Source organism: Canis lupus, chromosome 33 (assembly GCF_048164855.1).
Source record: "Canis lupus baileyi chromosome 33, mCanLup2.hap1, whole genome shotgun sequence".
Classification (NCBI taxonomy): Eukaryota; Metazoa; Chordata; class Mammalia; order Carnivora; family Canidae; genus Canis; species Canis lupus.
Genome location: NC_132870.1, coordinates 2,297,149 through 2,318,265, shown reverse-complemented (window position 1 = coordinate 2,318,265; position 21,117 = coordinate 2,297,149). Strand labels below are relative to the sequence as shown.

Below are 21,117 nucleotides of genomic sequence, written 5' to 3'. Positions count from 1 at the left end.
AGCTTGGGTTAAATGTGATGACAGTTAATGCTATGCTGTAATTTGCTTTTATGATGCAAAGAGATAAGAATATTTTTATTTTTCATATAAGTACATGGCTTTTAAGGCATTTATAATTTCTTTAAGAATGTGATAGCTGACTCAGTAGAAGATATAGGCCCACTTGGAAGTGTGACTAGAAGAAATGCTATTGAGAGAAGAAAAGTAAAAGGGAATGAAAGAAGGAAGCAACCAAGATTAATAGTACATGTTTATTATTAGACTTTCTTATGGCTGGTAGTTATTTATATTAGGAAAACAGTCTATAGAAAGAAGTCAGGAAAGCAGAACAGACTTTTGAACTTTCCATGATCTTTCTTCTGTCCTCCCATACAACACAGTTTCATCATATTTAGTGTGATAGTTTTCAGCAACCCTGCACTGCTTGTAATCCCCTTCTCTTGTGTGTGTTGGGGGAGTGGAAGGAGAGAGGGAGGGATTTTACTTTTCAAGTGACTCTGATCACATAAACCCTCTTGGTATTTATTAGTTAGTAATAAAATTGACTTATTGTGACTCTTTGACATTAAGTTACCAAGAGACTGCAAAATGCTGTGGATTTAACTTCTGTGATTTTACTTGCAGGTCAATTGATGCTGTTTTTAGGCTAACGTATTTATAAATGCCTTGAAGAGAGGTTAAGAGATAGGGAAATCCTACATCTTGTTAGTTTATTTTCCATTTTTTACTCTCTTAATGGTTTTTGGATGTTATAGCAATTTTTCCCCCAAGGTCTACTTTACCAAGAGACAAGAAGGCTTAAGTTATTTTATTTTCTGAGTATATTTCTGATGGTAATATTGTGAGTAATTATAAATTAACCAGTATATCTAGGTCACATCACAAGAAAACTCACTCATTCCTTTTCCAGTCTCCTTCCATCCCTAGCCCCTGCTAGCCACTCATCAGTTTTCTGTCCCAATAGTTTTTATTCTGGAATGACATCTAAATGGATTCATATAGTATATAGTCCTTAAGAAATTGAGATACAGTTGAAATATAACATATTTTATTGTATTGCATAATGATTTTATATATGTCTATATTGTGAAATCATTACCACAATAAGTCTAGTTAACATCTGTGATCACACATAGATCTGATTCTCTTATGATGATAACTTTAAACATCTACTCTCTCTCTATTTTTAAAGTAAGCTCCATGCCCAATGTGAGCTTGAACTCATGAACCCAAGATCAAGAGTCTCATGGTTTACTGACTGAGCCAGCCAAGTACTCCTAAATATCTATTCTCTTAGCAATTTTCACATATATATAGTAGAATATTAACTATAGTTACCATGTTGTACATTACATCCCAAGGACATACTTTTTAACTGGAAGATGTACCCCCATTACCCATTTTGCCCATCAGTCTATTGTGTCTATAATTCAGTTGTGTGTGTGTGTGTGTGTGTGTGTGTTTAGATTCCATGTATAAGATCATAAAGTATTTGACTTATTTTGCTTAGCATAATGCCTTTAAAGTATATCCATGTTGTTGCAAATGAGAGGATTTTCTTCCTTTTTATGGCTGAATAATAATCTGTGTTGGGGGTGTGTATCTATATGTGTGTGCATTATAATACATTTTCTTCATGCACATATCTGCCAATAGACACACAGTTTGTTTGCATGTCTTGGCATTGTAGATAATGCTACAGTGATCATGGGGATGCAGGTTATCTTTTTGAGATAGTGATCTTGCTCCTTTGGATATATACTCAGAAGTGGAATGTTGGATCATGTGGTGGTTCTATTTTTAATTTTTTTAAAGATTTATTTTTTTTTAGATTGCATGAGGCGGGGAGAGCAGCAGAGGGGCAGAGAGTTTTAAGCAGATTCTGTGCTGAGTGCAGAGCTTCATTTCTGAACCCTGAGATCATGACCTGAGCTGAAACCAAGAGTCAGATGCTTAACCAACTATACCACCCAGGCTCCCCCTATTTTTAATTTTTTGAAGAACTTCCATACTGTTTTCTTCTAGTAGCTACATCAGTTTACATTTCTACCAGTAGTACACAAGGGCTCCCTTTTCTTTGCATCCTTGCCAACACTTGTTATATTTGGTCTTTTTGATGGTAGCCATTCTATGAGGTGATACCTCATTGTGGTTTTGATTTACATTTCCCTGATGATTAGTGATGTTGAGTCCCTTATTGTATGTCTGTTGGTGTTCCTTGGAAAAATGTCTATTCAGATTGTCTACCCATTTTAATTAATTAATTAGTTTTGCTACCCAATTTTTATTCATGAGAGACACAGAGAGGCAAGAGACATAGGCAGAGGGAGAAGCAGGCTCCCTGTGGGGAGCCTGATGCGGAACTTGATCCCAGGACCCTGGGATCCTGCCCTGAGTCAAAGGCAGATGCTCAACCACTGAGCCATCCAGGCATCCCATCTACCCAGTTTTTTTTTTTTTTTTTAAAGATTTTATTTATCCATTCATAGAGATGCAGAGAGAGAGAGAGAGGCAGAGACACAGGCAGAGGGAGAAGCAGGCTCCATGCAGAGAGCCCGACGTGGGACTCGATCCAGGGTCTCCAGGATCACGCCCCGGGCTGCAGGCGGCGCCAAACCGCTGGGCCACCAGGGCTGCCCTACCCAGTTTTTAATTGGATTTTTTTTTCATTTGAGTTGTATGGGTTCTTTATATATTTTGGATTTTAACCCCTTATCAGATATATGATTTGCAAATATTTTCTCCCATTCTTTTGGCTATCTTTTCATTTTGTTGATGGGTTTCCTTTACTGAGCAGAAGGGTTCCAGTTTGATGTCCCACATGTTTGTTTTTTGTTGCCTTTGTGCTGTAAAATCCAAAAATCATTGCTAAGATCTAATCAAGAAGCTTCCAGGAGTTTTATGGTTTCAAGTCTTATGTTCAAATCCTTAGTCCATTTTGAGTTGTTCTTGTATACAGTGTTAAGATAGAGATCCACTTTAATTTTTTTGCATGTGGCGGTTCAGTTTTCCCAACACAGTTTGTTGAAGAGATTATCCTTTTCCCATTATATATTCTTAACTCGTTTGTTTTAAATTAATTGGTCATATATGTGGGTTTATTTCTGGACTCTGTTCCATTCCATTGATTTATATGTCTCTTTATGCCAGTACCATGCTGTGTTGACTATTATAGCTTTGTAATATAGTTTAGAATCAAGGAATATGATGGCTCCAGCTTTATTCCTCTTTCTCAAAATTGCTTTGGCTATCAGTATCTTTTGTGGTTCCATACAAATTTTAAAATTACTTGTTTTATTACTCTGGAGAAGTGCCATTGGAATTTTGATAGGGTTTACATTGAATCTGTAGATTACTTTGGGTATTATAGACATTTTAACAATATTTTTCCAATCCATGAGCATGGACTATCTTTCTCTTTTCTTTTCTTTTCTTTTCTTTTCTTTTCTTTTCTTTTCTTTTCTTTTCTTTTCTCTTCTCTTCTCTTCTCTTCTCTTCTCTTCTCTTCTCTTTCTTTTCTTTTCTCTTTTTTTTCTTTTCTTTTCTTTTCTTTTCTTTTTTTTCTTTTCTTTCTGATTTTATTTATTCATGAGAGACAGAGAGAGGCAGAAATATAGGCAGAGGAAGAAGCAGGCTCCTTGAAGGGAGCCCATTGCAGGACTCGATCCCAGACCAGGATCACACCCTGAGCCAGAAGCAGACATTCAGCTGCTGAGCCACTGAACTACCAAGGCTTCCCTCTTTCCATTTCTTTGTGTCATCTTCAGTTTCTTTTATTAGTGTCATATTAGTGTTCATTGTACTAATCTTTCATCTCCCTGGTTAAATTTATTCCTAGGCATTTTCTTAAATGCAATTGTAAATGGGATTGTTTTAATAATTTCTGATAGTTTATTAATGTATAGAAATGAAACAATTTGTATATTCTATATCTTGCTACTTCACTTTATTAGTCTGATAGTTTTGTGATGGAGTCTTCAGGGTTTTCTATATATAATGTCATGTCTGCAAACAGTTTTACTTTCTTTACAGTTTGGGTGCCTTTTATTTTTTTCTGGCCTAATTGCTTTGGATATGACTTCTAGTACTATGTTCAATAAAGGTGACAAGAGTGAGCATCCTTGTCTTATTCCTGCTTATAAATAAAACGCTTTTGGGGACTCCTGGGTGGCTCAGTGGTTGAGCGTCTGCCTTTGGCTCAAGGCGTGATCCTGGAGTTCCGGGGTCGAGTCCCACAGGCTCCCACATCAGCCTGTTTCTCCCTCTGCCTGTATCTCAGCCTCTCTCTCTGTGTCTCATGAATAAATAAATCTTAAAAAAAAAACCCAAAAAGCTTTCAGCTTTCACCATTGAGTATATTTGCTGTGGGCTTGTTATATGGTCTTTATTATGGTAAGGAACATTGTGCATAGCCTTTTGAGTATGGTAATGGTATTTTTAATTTAGCATAATACATTTGACATTTATCCATGTTGTTTTTATCATTAGTTCAATCCTTTTTATTACTGAGTAGTAGTTTATTGTATGTACCATAGTTAGTATCTAATTGTCAGTTGAAGGACACTTGAGTTGTTTCTAAGTGTGGGAACGTATAAATAAAGTTACTGCAAACATTTATGTACAGGTTTTTTTTATGAACATAAATTTTTATTATGCTTGGGTATATACTTGGGGATGGAATTGTTGGTTGTATAAGAGTACATTTAACTTGGTGAGAAACAACTGAACTCCTTTCCAAAGTGATAGTACTGTTTTGCTTTCTACCAGAGAAATGTGAGGGGCTGTGTGTATGTATATATAAAAATGAATATATGTTTATATATGTATATAAGCATACACACAAGGATGGGTCTGTGTGTGAGGTATCCTTATTGGCCCTAGGTATTGGAAGTTTTTAATTTACTCATTCCAGTAGTGATATCTCATTGTCATTTTAAGTTGTATTTCCCAAATGCCTATAGTTGAGCATTTTTTCATGTGCTTATTTTTTTATCTGTGTATCTCCTTTGATGAAATGCCTGTTGAAATCTTTTGCCAATTTATTTATTAGGTTGTTTTTCTTTTTTTCCTTTTTTTTTGAAGATTGTATCTGTTTTTTTCACCAGAGACACACCACACACACAGAGAGGCAGAGACACAGGCAGAGGGAGAAACAGGCTCCATGCAGGAAGCCTGACACACGGGACTCGATCCTGGGTCTCCAGGACCACGCCTTGGGCTGAAGGCGGCACTAAACCGCTGAGCCACCCGGGCTGCCCCTGTTTTGAGAGTTCTTTATATATTCTGAGTGCTTTTTCAGATTTATGTTATGTAAATATTCTTTTCAGTCTTGGACATGTCTTTTCATCTTTCAAAGAGCAGAAGTTTTAAATTTTCATGAAATTCAGTTTATCAGTATTTTTCTTCTGTGCTTTTTGTGTTTTATCTAAGAAATATTTGCCTAATTCAAGGTCATAAAGATTTTTATGTTTTCTTCTATAAGTTTCATGGCTTTTGGTTTTACATTTAAATTCATGATCCTAGACTCCTAACTCTGGGAAATGAACTAGGGGTGGTGGAAGGGGAGGTGGGCGGGGGGGGGGTGGGGGTGACTGGGTGGCGGGCACTGAGGTGGGCACTTGACGGAATGAGCACTCGGTGTTTGTATGTTGGTAAATTGAACACCAATAAAAAATAAATTTATTATTAAATAAAAAAATAAATTCATGATCCTTGTAAGTTTGTTTATAGTACAAAGTAAGGGTTGATGCTTATTTATTTATTTATTTATTTATTTATTTATTTATTTATTTTTGTGTGTGGATGTCTAGTTGTTCTAGCAGCATTTGTTGAAAAACTTATCTCTATTGAATTACCTTTGCACATCTGTGCAAAATCTATTGGCTATATGGATGTGGTTCTATTTCTAGTTTATAAGTTCTCTTCCTTTAAACTCTATGTGTCTATCCCTTCATCCATGCAAAACTGTATGGTTTACTAGATCTTTATAGTAAGTCTTAACATTAGATAGTGCATGCACCAAAGTTTATATTTCTTTTTCAAAAGCGTTTTTGCTATTCTAGATTTCTCTGTATAAATTTTAGAATTGGTTTGTTGATTTTTAAATGGAGAAATGTACTGAAGAAGAGGTGAACGATGACTTAAGCCATAAGGATGGATAGGAATTTGACATTCATTGAAAGAAATCAAAATGTATTCATCTGAGGAAATAGAAAACACAAGTTACACCAAAAAAGTGGAAAGTTATCAAGGGGAAGAAATCATAGTCCTGGAAAAATTGATGTGAAAATTTTAATCTAATCTCTTTACCTCCCATTTCCTGCAGGATAATTAGATCATATTCAGTATTTTTAGATAAGTGGGAGGCAGTCAGTAAATATAAGAGGCATTAAAGCATAGTGACTGTTAGGTAGAGACTAAGACCTAATTTGGAATGATAGAGTTACAAGCTTTGGTTGTCCAATTTGATTAATGATGAAATAAGATGAAACTTGTCTCATTATTTTGGAATTTTGAAGTGATAGATTTATAATCCCAGGTCTTTATTTTTCCTTTTAGTATTTATTGGTTTTGTGTTGCTGCTGCTGTTTTCTGGTAATGCACATATGAGAGAAAATTTCCCAATGTGCAGAAAAAGAGTTATATTCTGATTTTTTTTTCTTTCCTCCTAGTACTTTTTTAGCTGACAAGTAGACTGTGCCCTTAACCCTTTGTAGCGTTAGAAGCTTCTTTTGGTTATCATTTGTGGAATACCATAAAATTACCTTTAGGTTACCTTTAGAAAAAGATGTAGCAAGCATTATGACATCTCATTTTCATCCAGAGGCTTTATTGCCATGTATGCCTATTCATTTTGTTTGGATAAGTAACTAGTTTGGTTTGGGATTTGAAGTAGATCCCTAAGAATAAACCAACTAGAAAGAAGACATGTTGAGTTCAAGTGTTTTTATTTATTTATTTATTTTTAATAGATTTTTAGTGATCTCTGCACCCAATGTGGGGCTCAAACTCATGACCCTGAGATCAAGAGTTGTATGCTCTTCTGATTGAGCCAGCCAGGCACCCTGAATCCAAGTATTTTTAAAGACCAAAAGAATCCTTGTTACTACTGTTACCTAATTATTCAGTTTCTCAGTAAGGATCATAGAAAAAATAATGTCACTGGGTTAGGAAAGTATTTGCCATTGCCATATATTAAATGTACTGATAACCTGGTTATCTTTGGTCCATTCCCCAATATTAAAACTTGCCATTCTTGTTCTGGGAACTGTACTTTCTCCACCTGTCCTTGATCATTCTGTAGATTACCTATTATGGTTGACCTTTGAACAACTTGGAGGTTAGGAATGCCAACCTGCCATGTATTTGAAAACTCATGTGTAATTTTAGATTACCCTAACACTTAACCAGTAAAAGCCTACTGTTGACTGGAAGCCTTACTGATAGCATAGTTGATTAACATATGTTTTGCATGTTACATGTAGTATATACTGTATTCTTACAATAAAGTAAGCTAGAGAAAAGAAAATGGCATTTAGAAAATTGTAAGGAAGAGTAAATATGTTTATGGTACTGTAAAAAAGTCTGCTTATAAATAGACCTAAGCATTTTAAACCTAACGTTGTTGAGGGGTTAACTTCAGTACCCTCATCCTTTGTGGTAAGGATGCTTTATTTTCTCTTTAGTTGTATAATTCAGAATGGTGACAGAAGGGAGCAATGCAGCTACCTGATAAGGGGGAAAGAAAACAGTATCAAGAAATGCCAAATTCTTTATAACACTATTTGAAAGTAAATATATATTCTATAACTTTATTTTTCAAGTAGTGCTATGAAAATGGTATAAGATACATGAGGGCAAGGATGTTGTTTATCTTGTTTACTGTAGAAATTCATGTGCTTAGTATATACATGATAGTAGTGGGCATGCAATACATGTTGAATAAATGTTAAACTGGTCAGAAACATGAAATTCCAAATATTGGAGGTTATTTTTTTCATAACGATGTGTGACTTTATCAGCATAAGATACAGGTTTTGCTTTACTTTTTTTTTTTAAAGTAGTGTTTAGTGTTTTGTTTAGAATGGGAGATACTCATGAAAACTTTGGGGTTCTTTTTTTGTTTGCATTATCATCATCTATGAACTTTAGTTGAATATGTTCTTGCAGACAAATGCCATCCAGATAGGCCCTTGGTGTAAAAGTAGAATGGGGAATGCTAATGAAATCATTATTAATCTCAGGGTGTCTTCTAAGCTCTTGAGTGTCATCAATCTTTATTTTTAACAATATGATCCTACTGTATGTACTGTGACTTGTTAGGTACTGTTTTTTAGTATCAGGTGGTGAGCCCATTTAGGGAAGATATAAATTTTATGTGACAGTTATAATAATTAAGAGTTGTGTATAGTTAAAAATAGCTATTAATGAGGAAGTAGAAACTTCAGTAATGCTGTAGCTCAGGGGTTATTTTGCTTCATTAGAAAAGGTGAGCTTAGCCTTATTTTCTCAGGAAGAAAAATAGTCTTAATGCTTAAGACCAGGTAGGAAGGATGGTTGTTAGTTGGGTGAATATTCATTAAATAACAATGTGTTTTGTAACCATTGGGAATAAATGCCAATATAAGACAGAGTTATCTGAAGATGTGTAAAATGTAACAAATCATTAACATCTTATTCTAAAATGTAAGCAGAAATATCTAATATGGGCTTAAATTTGTCTTCCTCTAACTTTGGGAATTTTGCCAGCATCTGTATTTCTGCCAAAGATTGCTCTGCAAACTACAGTTGAAATGACCACTTAATATTTATATGGAAATAAATATATGTCAAGTGATTTGTATTTTAGGGTTGAGTAGTTAGAAGTCTCTGATTCGTTATGAAGCACTCTGTGGTAGTTGTAGCATACTTTCTTTCTTAAACTGAATTCTAAGTGAGATAATTGTAATTGTGCTCAACTATGGAGTTGGATAAAATGACCTTAAATTTAGATAGGATGGTGAGTGGGAAGCTGTGGTTTAACACTGGAAGAACTGGGATCCCTGGGTGGCACAGCGGTTTGGCGCCTGCCTTTGGCCCAGGGCGCGATCCTGGAGACCCGGGATCGGGTCCCACGTCGGGCTCCCGGTGCATGGAGCCTGCTTCTCCCTCTGCCTGTGTCTCTGCCTCTCTCTCTCTCTGTGTGACTATCATAAATAAAATAAAAAAAAAAGGGATCCCTGGGTGGCGCAGCGGTTTGGCGCCTGCCTTTGGCCCAGGGCGCGATCCTGGAGACCCGGGATCGAATCCCACATCGGGCTTCCGGTGCATGGAGCCTGCTTCTCCCTCTGCCTATGTCTCTGCCTCTCTCTCTTTCTCTCTCTGTGACTATCATAAATAAATAAATAAAAAAAATAAAATAAAAAAATAAAAAAAAAATTAAAAAAAAAAAAAACACTGGAAGAACTTAACATCTTTATATGTATTATAGAGGCTGCTCTTTTTTTAGAAGTTGTTCTAGATAACTGCTATTAAGAGAAATCCAGTGCTAGCCTTTAATAGTTTGTTCTGATTTGGCTCAGATTAGTTTTTTTGTTTTGTTATTGTTTTTGGAGGAGGGAGAAGTTAAGTTGTGTTATTAGCCTCAGATATAAAAATCTGAGATTTATTTGGGATTCCTTAGTAATAGTATATTTGGGTTTATTTCATCTACATCTTATAATATGCTATTCACTGAATCAACATGATATTTAGGTATCTTGCATTTTATTTATGGTTTCAGAAACTCCAAATTAAATTTTTCTAGGGCAAAGTAGCTCTAGTGCTAGGTATAATATTGCTCGTAACTGGTGGCCCAGTTGGGTGGGTGGCTGACTCTTGATTTCAGCTCAGGTCATGATCAAGCCTCGCACTGGGCTTCCCTCTCACAAGGGAGTCCAATTGAAGATTCTCTGTCTGCCTCTGCCCCTCCTGCTGCTTGCTGTCTTGTGTGCATGTATGCTCTCTCGCTCTTTCTCTCTCTCAAATAAACAGATAGTTAAAAAAATATGGCTTGTAACTGAAAAAATTAGAATACATTTTCCATGCAGTTTGTATTTTACAAGTTTACATGAAGTTTTTCCTGTGGTACAGAAGACTGAGAAATAAATTAATGAAAATCTTCACTATGTGATATTGATTCATCAGCCTTCAGTGATGGAGATTAAACTAGTTTACTTTTAGGATAGTTCATGTAGGAACGAACTAAGAAGTAGGACAAAATCAGGTTCTTGATGGTACTCAAGAAATTTTGCACTAGTATCTGGGGAGGGGCATGTAGGTGATATGCTAAGCTTCAATGAATGGAAGGTGGAAGGCAGGTTTTTTTAATTCTATATTTTATTTTTTTCAAGTATAAAAGAAATAAATATTTTTTCCAATTACATTTCAATATCTATTAAAATAATTATCTCATTTAATTTTTAATATTGAAAATCCTTGTTACATTAAAAAAATTTTTTTTATTGGAGTTCAATTTGCCAACATTTGGCATAACACCCAGTGCTCATCCCGCCAAGTGCCCCCCTCAGTACCCATCACCCAGTCACCCCAATCCCCTGCCCACCTCCTCTTCCACTACCCCCTTGTTCATTTCCCAGAGTTAGGTGTCTCTCATGTTTTGTCACCCTCACTGATATTTTCACTCCTTTCCCTTTATTCCCTTTCACTAATTTTTATATTCCCCAAATGAATGAGACCATATGTTTTGTCCTTTTCCGACTGACTTATTTCACTCAGCATAATACCCTCCAGTTCCATCCACCTCAAAGCAAATGGTGGGTATTTGTCGTTTCTAATGGCTGAGTAATATTCCATTGTATACATATAAGAAGGCAGGTTTAAAGAAGCTTATGTAGTTAGCATTTGAGGAGCTAGGTGGTGTATTTTTTATAGTGTTGAAGTAGGATTGAAGATGGGGAAGTTAAACAGGTTGTGTTGCCAAAGGGGCTTTTATTGTACTCTGTTACATGATCAGGATCTCTAGTATAAATCAGGTTGATGTAACAGGAAGATCCTTTGGGAAACTGATGTAAGATGTTGCAAAAGTTAGAACTCCTGGAAAAACCTATTCAAAAACCTACCTGTTTCATCAGTTTGAAAAAGAAGATAAGGAATTAGCTGTTAGGCTTTCCAAAATAAACATTTCTAATTTTTGGATAAAAAATACTCATCATTCAGTATTCAGCCTTAGAATGACTTATGAGACTATTGGAAATCACACTATCAAGAGTCATGTTTAAAGAGTTAAACTACATTTGAATTATATTTTACATTATTTTGAAATAGGTTTTTGTGGTATATCTCTAGCATGAAAAGTTGATGCTGAGTAACTTAGAGGGGAAATAAAGCTAATAGGAGGCTTCAGTATTACCAATTTCCTGAATTTGAATTCTCTAAATCTTTAGTAGCATATATGAAAACCTGATGTTTGAGATAGTATTGATCACGAGAACTGTAGACTCTACTAAATTGTTAGTTAACCCAAATGTAAGATGTTATAGCTTTAATCAAGCTATCCAAATCTATATTCATTTTGAATTGAGTGACTTGTATTTTTAATGGCTTCCTAATCAAATTTGAAAGAGATCTCTGAGCCCTAATATGACAGTATTAATATTCCTTTGGTTTTACATGTCACGTAAACATTTCATGAATTTGTTTTGCAGGAACAGAATTTGTAAATTTTAGTGATTTAGGAAGGTAGGAACTTACGAAAAATTTAAAAAGTGCTAGATAGTAGCTGTTTTTTAAATTAGAATTAGAGAGCCAAGAATAGACAGCAATTATTGACCTGTCTAGATTGTTAAAATATTTAGGGAAATTGAACATGTGGATTAATTACCATTTCCTGGGATTAATTTTTAGAGAAACATTGAAAATGTTTGTTTTTGCATATTTTACAGCCCTTATTTTTTCCCATCTTCAATGTAGTGAATGGATTTTGTAGCATGTCATTGGGTTTGGATCTGTTTGATTTGGCTTTGCTTAATCTGGTGTTTTTGTGGAATCTTAAATTAGTATGCAGATGTACTCATAGAGATACACGTAACTTGTGCATAGTAGAAATTCCAAAAACCTTGTTATCTAAAAATTTTATTTTTAGAAGTATTTTTACATAGGCCAAGTGTGGTAGAAATCAAGTTTTTTTTTTCCCCTGCTGTGGAAAATAATCATATTCTTTGTGCTGTACAAAGATCTAGGATATTTATGGGAAATCAAATATGAGTTAGTAATAATGAAAGTGTATGAGAAGATTAAAGCAAAAAGGCTTAACCTGGAAACTTGGAAGCAAATTGCTGTTAAACAGGTGAATAAATTTGGAAAACTTTCTCTTTGCCTCTTTTAGTAAAGGGGAAAGTGACTATTTTACCTTCAGAAATATGAGTAGAGGGGCAGCCCGGGTGACTCAACGGTTTAGCGCCGCCTTCAGCCCAGGGCCTGATCCTGGAGACCCAGGATCGAGTCCCATGTCGGGCTCCCTGCATGGAGCCTGCTTCTCCCTCTACCTGTGTCTCTGCCGCTCTCTCTCTCTCTGTGTCTCTCATGAATAAATAAATAAAATCTTAAAAAAAAGAAATAGGAGTAGATTATGATATGGGAAATTTTGATTGTATTCTTCTTATGAAGTAGCTGTGATTTTTTAAAAACAATTGGAATACCACCATTTTTTCTTTATTCTCTGTATGTAACAAATTTCAGACCACCTGAAGGTAAATTCTATTGAATTATAAATTCCAAACTCTACTTGGAAATACTCCCAGATTTAGGCACTTGATTTTGGTGTGTGTGTGTGTGTGTGTGTGTGTGTGTGTGTGTGTTGAGTATGAAAGAACCAACATTAAAAAAGCAAACAACAAGGCAATTTAGAGATAGTATGCAGTGCTTTGTCATTTGCTACTCTTGCTAGATCTGAGCTGGCTTTTATTTTCTGACAATTACCAAGCAGTAATTCTTGTGTTAGACCCCGCAAATAGTTAAATTTAGGGCCATTTATTATATGCTTCTACCTTGCACACTCGAGGATTTTTATACAGAGTTGTCATCACTCATGATCATTTGGTGATTATTTTGGCAGTTACATGAAGAATATATAGCATTAGTTTCAATTACAGTGGCCATGTAACTCATTCAAATTTGGACACTTTTTTTAAACTTGTTTTTTTTTAGTATATGTGCTGCCGAAGCGAGCGCTAAACTATTTTTTTTTAAGATTTTTTATTTGAAAAAAAATTTATTTGAGAGAGGGAGTGCAGAGAGAGAGAGAATGAATGAAGGGGGGAGGGGCAAAGGGAGAGAAAGAAGCAGGCTCCTCATTGAGCAGGGAGCCTAATGCAGGGCTCAATCCCAGGACCCTGAGATCATGACCTGAGCAGACACTTAACTGAGCCACCCAGGTGCCCTTTTAAAACTATTTTTAAGTAGGCTCTGTGCCTACTATGGAGCTCAACATGGGGCTTGAACTTACGACCTTGAGATCAAGACTTGAGCTCAGATTAAGAGTTGAAGGCTTAACCAACTGAGCCACCCAGGCACACTCCCCCATCCCAAGTTGGACACTTTTGAGAGAAAAGGCATATTACCTAAGAACAACAGATTATATCAAGATTGGCTCATACTAAGAAAATACCATCCTGTAGGATGCTTTTGACTGCAAGTAACAGAAAATACAAACTAAACTAGTTTAAACAATAAGCAAAATATGTTGGCTGTCTATCCAGAAAGCCCAGTGTTTGAGAGTCCTACAGGTATTGTTTTTCTAGACGCTGGCTTCTATGGCTGACTTCCTTATAATTGTTGGTTGGTTACCAATAGCAGTGTGGACTATATTCTTCTTTTATGACTAGTAGGAGAGAGAAGCCTCTCTTTCCATAAGCATAGAATGAATCTGAAGCCTCATGATTATTAGATACTTCTGAACTAATCTCTGTGACAGGAGGAATGTCATGTGCTGATTGTCTTGGATATGAGATATTTGAATATCACTTAGGGAGGATGGATTACTCTGATATTCTTAGACTAGTCAGAGTCCATTCAGAAAATGGTGTAGGGTCAGTCTGTTTAGGAAAGCAAGGCAGCTAAAGGAAGGAGAAGGGTTGGAATGGATGTTCATGAAGCAACCACAAAGTTCAATGTGAAATCCAATGTCATTGTTTGTTTACATTTTCCCTTAGGCATCTGTTACCAAGTTCCTGCAAGAGCCTAACATACTGCAGATGTGTTTTCCTTCTAGTGAGAATTTGTGGTATAAAATGAATTAGTAGCCTGGCAAGGGGAGAGAGGAAAAGAAAACTTACCATCCTATTTTTCTTTTTTTCTATAAGACTATAGTAATTGATGATCCTCTTGTTTGTTTATTGTTTGTTTGTTTAAACAGACTAATAGGGATGCCAAAGGAAAAATATGATCCTCCAGATCCTCGCAGAATTTATACCATCATGTCAGCAGAGGAGGTAGCCAATGGGAAAAAATCTCACTGGGCAGAATTAGAAATCTCGGGTGAGTGGAATATGAAGCATTAAATCCAGGATATAATAGCAATTATGAACATGAATTGAATATTGTACATTTTAAAATAGATGAATTCATTGAGAAAATACCAGATGCAGAGGTACTAGTGTTTAATTTACCTGTGTCTAAATATCTTTGTTCCTGTTCATTCTTGAGATAATACCTTACGCCAAAGTTGGCATTTGTAATTGAGGACATTGGGAATTCAGTTTCTGAGTAAATCCGATTCTTTGATATAATAGATTTTGGTTTGGCTGTCAGAGTAATTATTTTTGCAAATTGAAATCTTTGCCGTTCTTCTGTCATCCTAGTATTTGCAGAGTAGGAAACCTAGAAGTTGTTTATTGTAACAAGTAAGTAATAACTATGTTACATGACCCTTCATACTTAGGATTTGTTAAAATGAAATATGATTTCTAAAAACTTACAGTCCCAGGCTACTAGTGAAAAAAAAATCAAACCCAAACTGAAGGACATTCTACAAAATACCTAACTAGTAATCCTCGAAATTGTCAAGGTTATGAAAAACAAGGAGAGACAGATTCTGTCACAGACCAGAGGAGATATGCATTTAGTCAAATGCAAAATGGTATCTTGAATTGACTCCTAACACCAAAAAGTTGTAAAAACTGGTGAAATCCAAATAAAATCTGTAAATCTGTAAATTAGTAATGTACCAATACAAAAAAATAATGTACCAGTATTAGTTTCCTAGTTTTGACAAATGTACCATGGTAATATAAGTAGGTAGCAGGGGAAATGGGATGAGGTGCATACAGAGACTCTGTATTACCTTGGTAAAACTTCTCTGTAAATCTAAAATTATTGTAAAGTTAAAAGTTTATTAAAAATAGAATATAATTATTGTATTTCTCCTATGATTTGATAGAATACAGACAATATGTGGAATGGGTTTCTTCCCCCCAGTAGGCTTTCATTTGGAAGCATTAAACCCCCATTATAGTATTAACAGCAAGAATTATCTGTACATTTAGCTAAAAGGTAACTAAGTGTATAAATGATTGGTAATAAGAATAAATATGAGTAAATCCTAATGGGCTAACCCCGGGTTTCTCAACTTGGTACTGCTGACACTTAGGGCTAGACAGTTCTTTGTGGGGGCTGTTGTGTACACTGTAAGGTTGTTTAGCAGCTTTCCTGGTCTTTATCCACTAGATACCAGTAGTACTATCCTCTTTTTTTTTTATTTTTAAAGATTTAATGGACATTAATTTCATGGTAGACATGATATTGGAATTTTGACGGTGAAGATAGTTATTCAGCAATTTGGATCCTTAATGTGATAATTTGTCATATATATGTTTAAATATAAATTAATATTAACATATATTAAGTTTATTTTTTTATTTTTATTTTTATATAAGTTTAAATACACATGAATATTAACATGAGATATTACCATCTTATAAAGAATTCCATTAAAACACACATAAGATAAAAGATTGCTGTAATACATATCAGTAGAGATCTTAAGGACTATAATTTACATAAATTACAGTTTTTTAAAATTGAAGTATAGTTGACACACAATGAGACATTAGTTTCAGTTGTACAGCATAATGTTTAGCAGTATTCCTGGCCTCTACCCACTAGATGCCAGTAGCACTCTTCTAGTTTTGACAACCAAGAATGTGTTCAGATAGCCAAAGTCCCTTGGGGAATAAAATTGCCCCTGGTTGAGAACCAGTTGATTAAATCCCAGATAAAACTGAAATAAGTTTCTTTTAGACCAGAGCTCTCTTCACTTGAAAAATTTCTTTCCTATAAATACAAAATCCTAGTTGGCACTTTAAGCCTGCTTATAGACAGCATGAAGGAACCTGTGACAGAAAGAACCCTGGATAGATGTAAGCTGGAGCTTACTGCTTGATAGCTACGTGGAATGTAACAGTTACTGTCTGAGATTTTGTGTCCTCTCTACCTTTCACTGCTCCTTAAATCAAAATATGTTGTTTTAATAGTGATATAAAATGAAATTCTATTTTACTTTTGTAAAGTTTATAAAATGATCTTCACACAAATTATTAAGGTAATATCTCATTTTATATTAGCTGTGGCCAGTTGATTTGCCCAGGTTTATATAGCTAATAAATGGTAAAAAAAAATCAGAGTCTGAAATATGTTTTCTGACTTTTTCTGATACATGGACCTTGAATTTAATGCTTCAATATTTTGCCTTTTAGGTAGAGTGCGGAGCTTAAGTACATCACTTTGGTCATTGACACACTTGACAGCGCTGCACCTAAATGACAATTACCTTAGTCGCATTCCACCTGATATTGCCAAGCTTCATAATCTGGTTTACCTGGATCTGTCATCCAATAAACTCAGAAGTTTACCAGCAGAACTAGGAAACATGGTGTCTCTCAGGTAAGAAAATATTATAGATATGACTCAGTATATAAAATTCTAAATTTACCAAATAAGAAAATTATGGAATATTCCTCTTACAGGAGGACTTCTATGTATGTTTGAAAATCAGATGATATTGACTGTAAGCAACAGTGCTTGAGTTGGCTTCCATTGAACATTTCCTCTAATTTGAAGGTTTCTAGTTAAATGTGATTCTGTTTCTTTTGACAAGCTTGAGGTGGGGTGGGGTTAAAATATGACTCTCACTTGACGCTCAAGTGTATGATAAGATACTCATACAGAATTGGGAAAATATTGTGATCTTGTAGTAAACTTTCAGGAACATATCTCTGCTCTATAAGGCAAAGTATACTTATATGTCACAGCTCTTTAAGGAAATCTTGAAAACTTGATAATAAATGGATTTGTTTGTAGTCCTTCAGGATTATTTAAAAATCTCTTCATAGGAAAAAATTTTGTAGGTCCCTTAAGACCTTGTATAAATGTTCTCAATATCAACAGGGATTGCTTTTCTATGTTTATCTGCTGAGTAGTAATTTTTAAAAATTGCTGTCATATGTTTAAAATTGAAAATTCATGTTTGAGAATTTTACTCTTCACTATCTCCTTACTGTATGTTTGTTTCTTTTCTTTCATACTGTTTAGCTGTATAACAAGGGGCTGTTCATTTCTTATATAGTCTGGCCAAAATTTCAAAATAAAAAAATGTGGATCTTATCTATGTTATCCTACTATCTGTATTATCTTATGCTTTGTTTTCAGTGTTTATGTTCTATATCAGTGATTGTTCATCATAGTATCTTAATGAGATTACAGTTGTAATCAGTTATAAAAACTGATAAAGGTGATTGTCTATTTTTTCTATGAATTACACTGGATTCAATGATAGCAGTTGTCTTTGGATACTAAGAATACCTGTCACTCTGATATGTGTCTTGTAAGCATTTGGGTAAGAGAGAAAAGAGTGAATTTAGCCTGAGAATGATATACAATTCTTATAACTTCAATAATCTGTGTTAAGAGAGTAAGTTATAGAAACATTGTTAACAGTTGTGGCAGTCACACATTTTGTAGTACTTTAATATTGCACAATATTTTTTGATTGGAAGGATAGATATATACTTTTTTTTTTTTTAGAAATATACTTTGTATCACTCATGGTATGTTAGGAAAGGTTAAGAAAACAATTACAGATATTAATAAAGTTTGATATATTAAGCTAAAACAGGTTTTGTTTTGTTTTGTTTTTTAAAACAGGGAATTGCTTTTAAATAACAATCTGTTACGGGTTTTGCCTTATGAACTTGGTCGGCTCTTCCAGCTACAAACTCTAGGTTTGAAAGGTGAGTGATTTTTTTAAGAAGATGACCGCATTAACACTGAGTATTGAGGTGTTGTGAGCCTTTAAAACACAATTTTAGTTACAACATATGTCAGGTTTTAGAGTAATTTTTCGAATGTAACTATGCTTGCTTTTGAAAATAAAGTGGTTCTTTAGTATCAAAGTGAGCTTCAGTATTTCAACATGCTGCCATTCTTAAAGGAGATACTTTAAATTTAACTCTGTAGTCTTCTCACCACACCCTTTTAAAAGAATGACTTAATAAAGTAAACCTACCCAGAATGACCCATGTCAGGTTTTGATAGAGTAGATAAAATAGCATGGACATATTGTATGGTGTAAGAGAGAAAACACAATAACAGTAAAAATAAACTAATAAGTATGATTATTCTAAATAAATGAATCCAAAATATATGTTCCACTGTGCGTATAGATACTGTTACAGATACTCTTGTATAAGAAAATGGTCATCCATCGTAGGATTTTATAGGTTACAAAGAAAATGAAAAAATCCAAGAGCTGTTATAAGAATTTAATCCCCAATATAATAAGGTCTTTGTACATAGCATAGAATTAGTATCTAGGGGATCCCTGGGTGGCGCAGCGGTTTGGCGCCTGCCTTTGGCCCAGGGCGCGATCCTGGAGACCCGGGATCGAATCCCACGTCAGGCTCCCGGTGCATGGAGCCTGCTTCTCCCTCTGCCTATGTCTCTGCCTCTCTCTCTCTCTCTCTCTCTCTCTCTGTGTGACTATCATAAATAAATAAAAATTTAAAAAAAAAAAAAAAAAAAAAAAAAAAAAAAGAATTAGTATCTAGGTGCCGCTTATTTAATTTTTGCTAAGATAAAGTAATACATTATTATTATTTTTAAAGGTTTTTATTTATTTATTCATGAGAAACACACAGCGAGAGAGGCAGAGACATAGGCAGAGGGAGAAGCAGCTCCCCTGCAGGGAGCTTGATGTAGGATTTGATCCTCAGACCCTGGGATCACACCCTGAGCCAAAGGCAGATGCCAACCACTGAGCCACCCAGGCATCCCAAGCAAGGAAAGTAATATAATAAAACAAAATATATATATATGTTCCTTAATAATCACCTCTCAATCAGTTTGGGATGAAAGTCATTCTTAATTCATATAAATAGTGAAATCTGTTAAAATTTTCTCATGGCACAGCATAAGAACGGTATATTTTAAATTCAGAGGGCTAAATACAGATGTACTGTATGGATTAAATGTTTTATTCTGTGCTCATGAGGAATGAACATTAAAACCTTATAAAGTAAACACTTCTGTTATTTTCCTTCAACGACAATTTGACTTTCTATGAACATGTTCTGTTTACCTTTGCATATGTCATATAATGGAGTATTAAGATTGAAATTTGAATATGAATGGAAAGAATCCTGACCTTATTGGTTGAAATGACCAAAGTGGTATTGGAATTCTTTGTACAGTTAATACTTTGTAAATTTACATAAGTATATGAATGGTCTGTCTTGTGTTTTTAGTTTCTCTGTAGAACTTTATTGATATTTTTTTATCATATATAAAGTAGACCAGGGGATACTTTCATCTAAAATATTTTCTTTTTTTTAAAGATTTATTCATGAGAGGCATTTATTCATGAGAGACACATAGAGAGGCAGAGACATAGGCAGAGGGAGAAGCCGGTTCCCCATAGGCAGCCCGATGCAGGATTCAATCCTGGATCCTGGGATCACAACCTGAGCCAAAGGCAGATGCTCAACTGCTGAGCCACCCAGGCGTCCCTAAAATATTTTCTTAAAGATGAACCCAAGGCAACTGTTGGGACATTTTACCTTAATCTCTATATACTAAATTTTATTCTTATAAAAGTAGTTCAAATAAGCATCCAGCTAGAGTTGGAGTGGGAACAAGTCTGTTCTTTTTTATTAAATAATATTATGGAATGATTGTCATTTTTAATAATCCTAGATTCATGAAGTATGAAATCATGCTTTCATACTGATTTTAATAATTTTTTTGTCTCTAAGAGTAACATACTGTTTGTTTTAACACCAATAAGAACAGCTATTCTCCTCCTGTTAATATCAATGGAGAGCATATCAGTGGCAAATGAATAATTTACTGTTGAACTCTGTGGATTTACCCTTTGTACCCTATGTTCCTAAAAAAGCAAATATTATATATCTTACTGTTTCATAACACTGTTATCTCACGTAGAGACATACTCCAATAAAATTTATACTAAGCATCAACTGAATGAATCACTCTGAATATCCATTATCTCCTTTGTCTTTCATTCTATTTTACTAGTTAAAATCTTAGTCTTAAAAAAATAAAGTCTTAGTCTCCAAACTACTGTTTTTGGCTGGTCTTCGATCCTAGTGTCTTTTTGTTTACTGATTCACATTTGTTAAAATCTCTTCTTAGATGTCTACTCTAGTACTTTAGATTAGGCATCAGCTCTGTTCATGCCTGTGAATAAATTTCTTTTCATTAAACTAGTTTGCTCCCCGATAAATACCTATATGCAGTCTCTTTCTCTTTCTTGAGAACTTTTCTGGCAGTATTCATTTCTATTCAAGTGATCCAATATAGAAAAGCCAAGGACCTTTCAAAAATGAAAGAAACTCGGAGCTCTTCCTGTCATTTTTCAAAAGTTTGAGAGAGTAAAAACAGGATTGGTTTTATGAAGCAACCGAACAAATAAAATGTCTCTAATGAATAGTAGCTCTATATTCTTAGGAAGGTAAACATTAAAATAATTTCCTAATCCATTTTAGCAGTCACATAGTAGTACTTTGTGTCTAGAAAAGGGAAGGGACTAATTGGAATGGAGCATTTAAAATGTCACCGTGATGTATT

General features: G+C 34.7%; 1 protein-coding gene across 7 annotated transcripts in view; it reads left to right on the top strand.

The window, feature by feature from the left end:
- The window catches only part of CNOT6L (CCR4-NOT transcription complex subunit 6 like), a 114,178-nt gene that overhangs the window by 30,195 nt on the left and 62,866 nt on the right, over positions 1-21,117 (top strand). For 6 of the 7 annotated variants that reach the window (XM_072809970.1, XM_072809969.1, XM_072809973.1 and 3 more), the window contains exons 2-4: positions 14,393-14,514; positions 16,731-16,917; positions 18,178-18,263. In XM_072809970.1, coding sequence (XP_072666071.1) covers positions 14,403-14,514; positions 16,731-16,917; positions 18,178-18,263 — 385 coding nt within the window. In that variant the 5' untranslated portion in view covers positions 14,393-14,402. Of the gene's footprint in view, positions 1-14,392; positions 14,515-16,730; positions 16,918-18,177; positions 18,264-21,117 lie in introns of those variants that run through there. The other variant, XM_072809974.1, reaches the window with a different exon arrangement.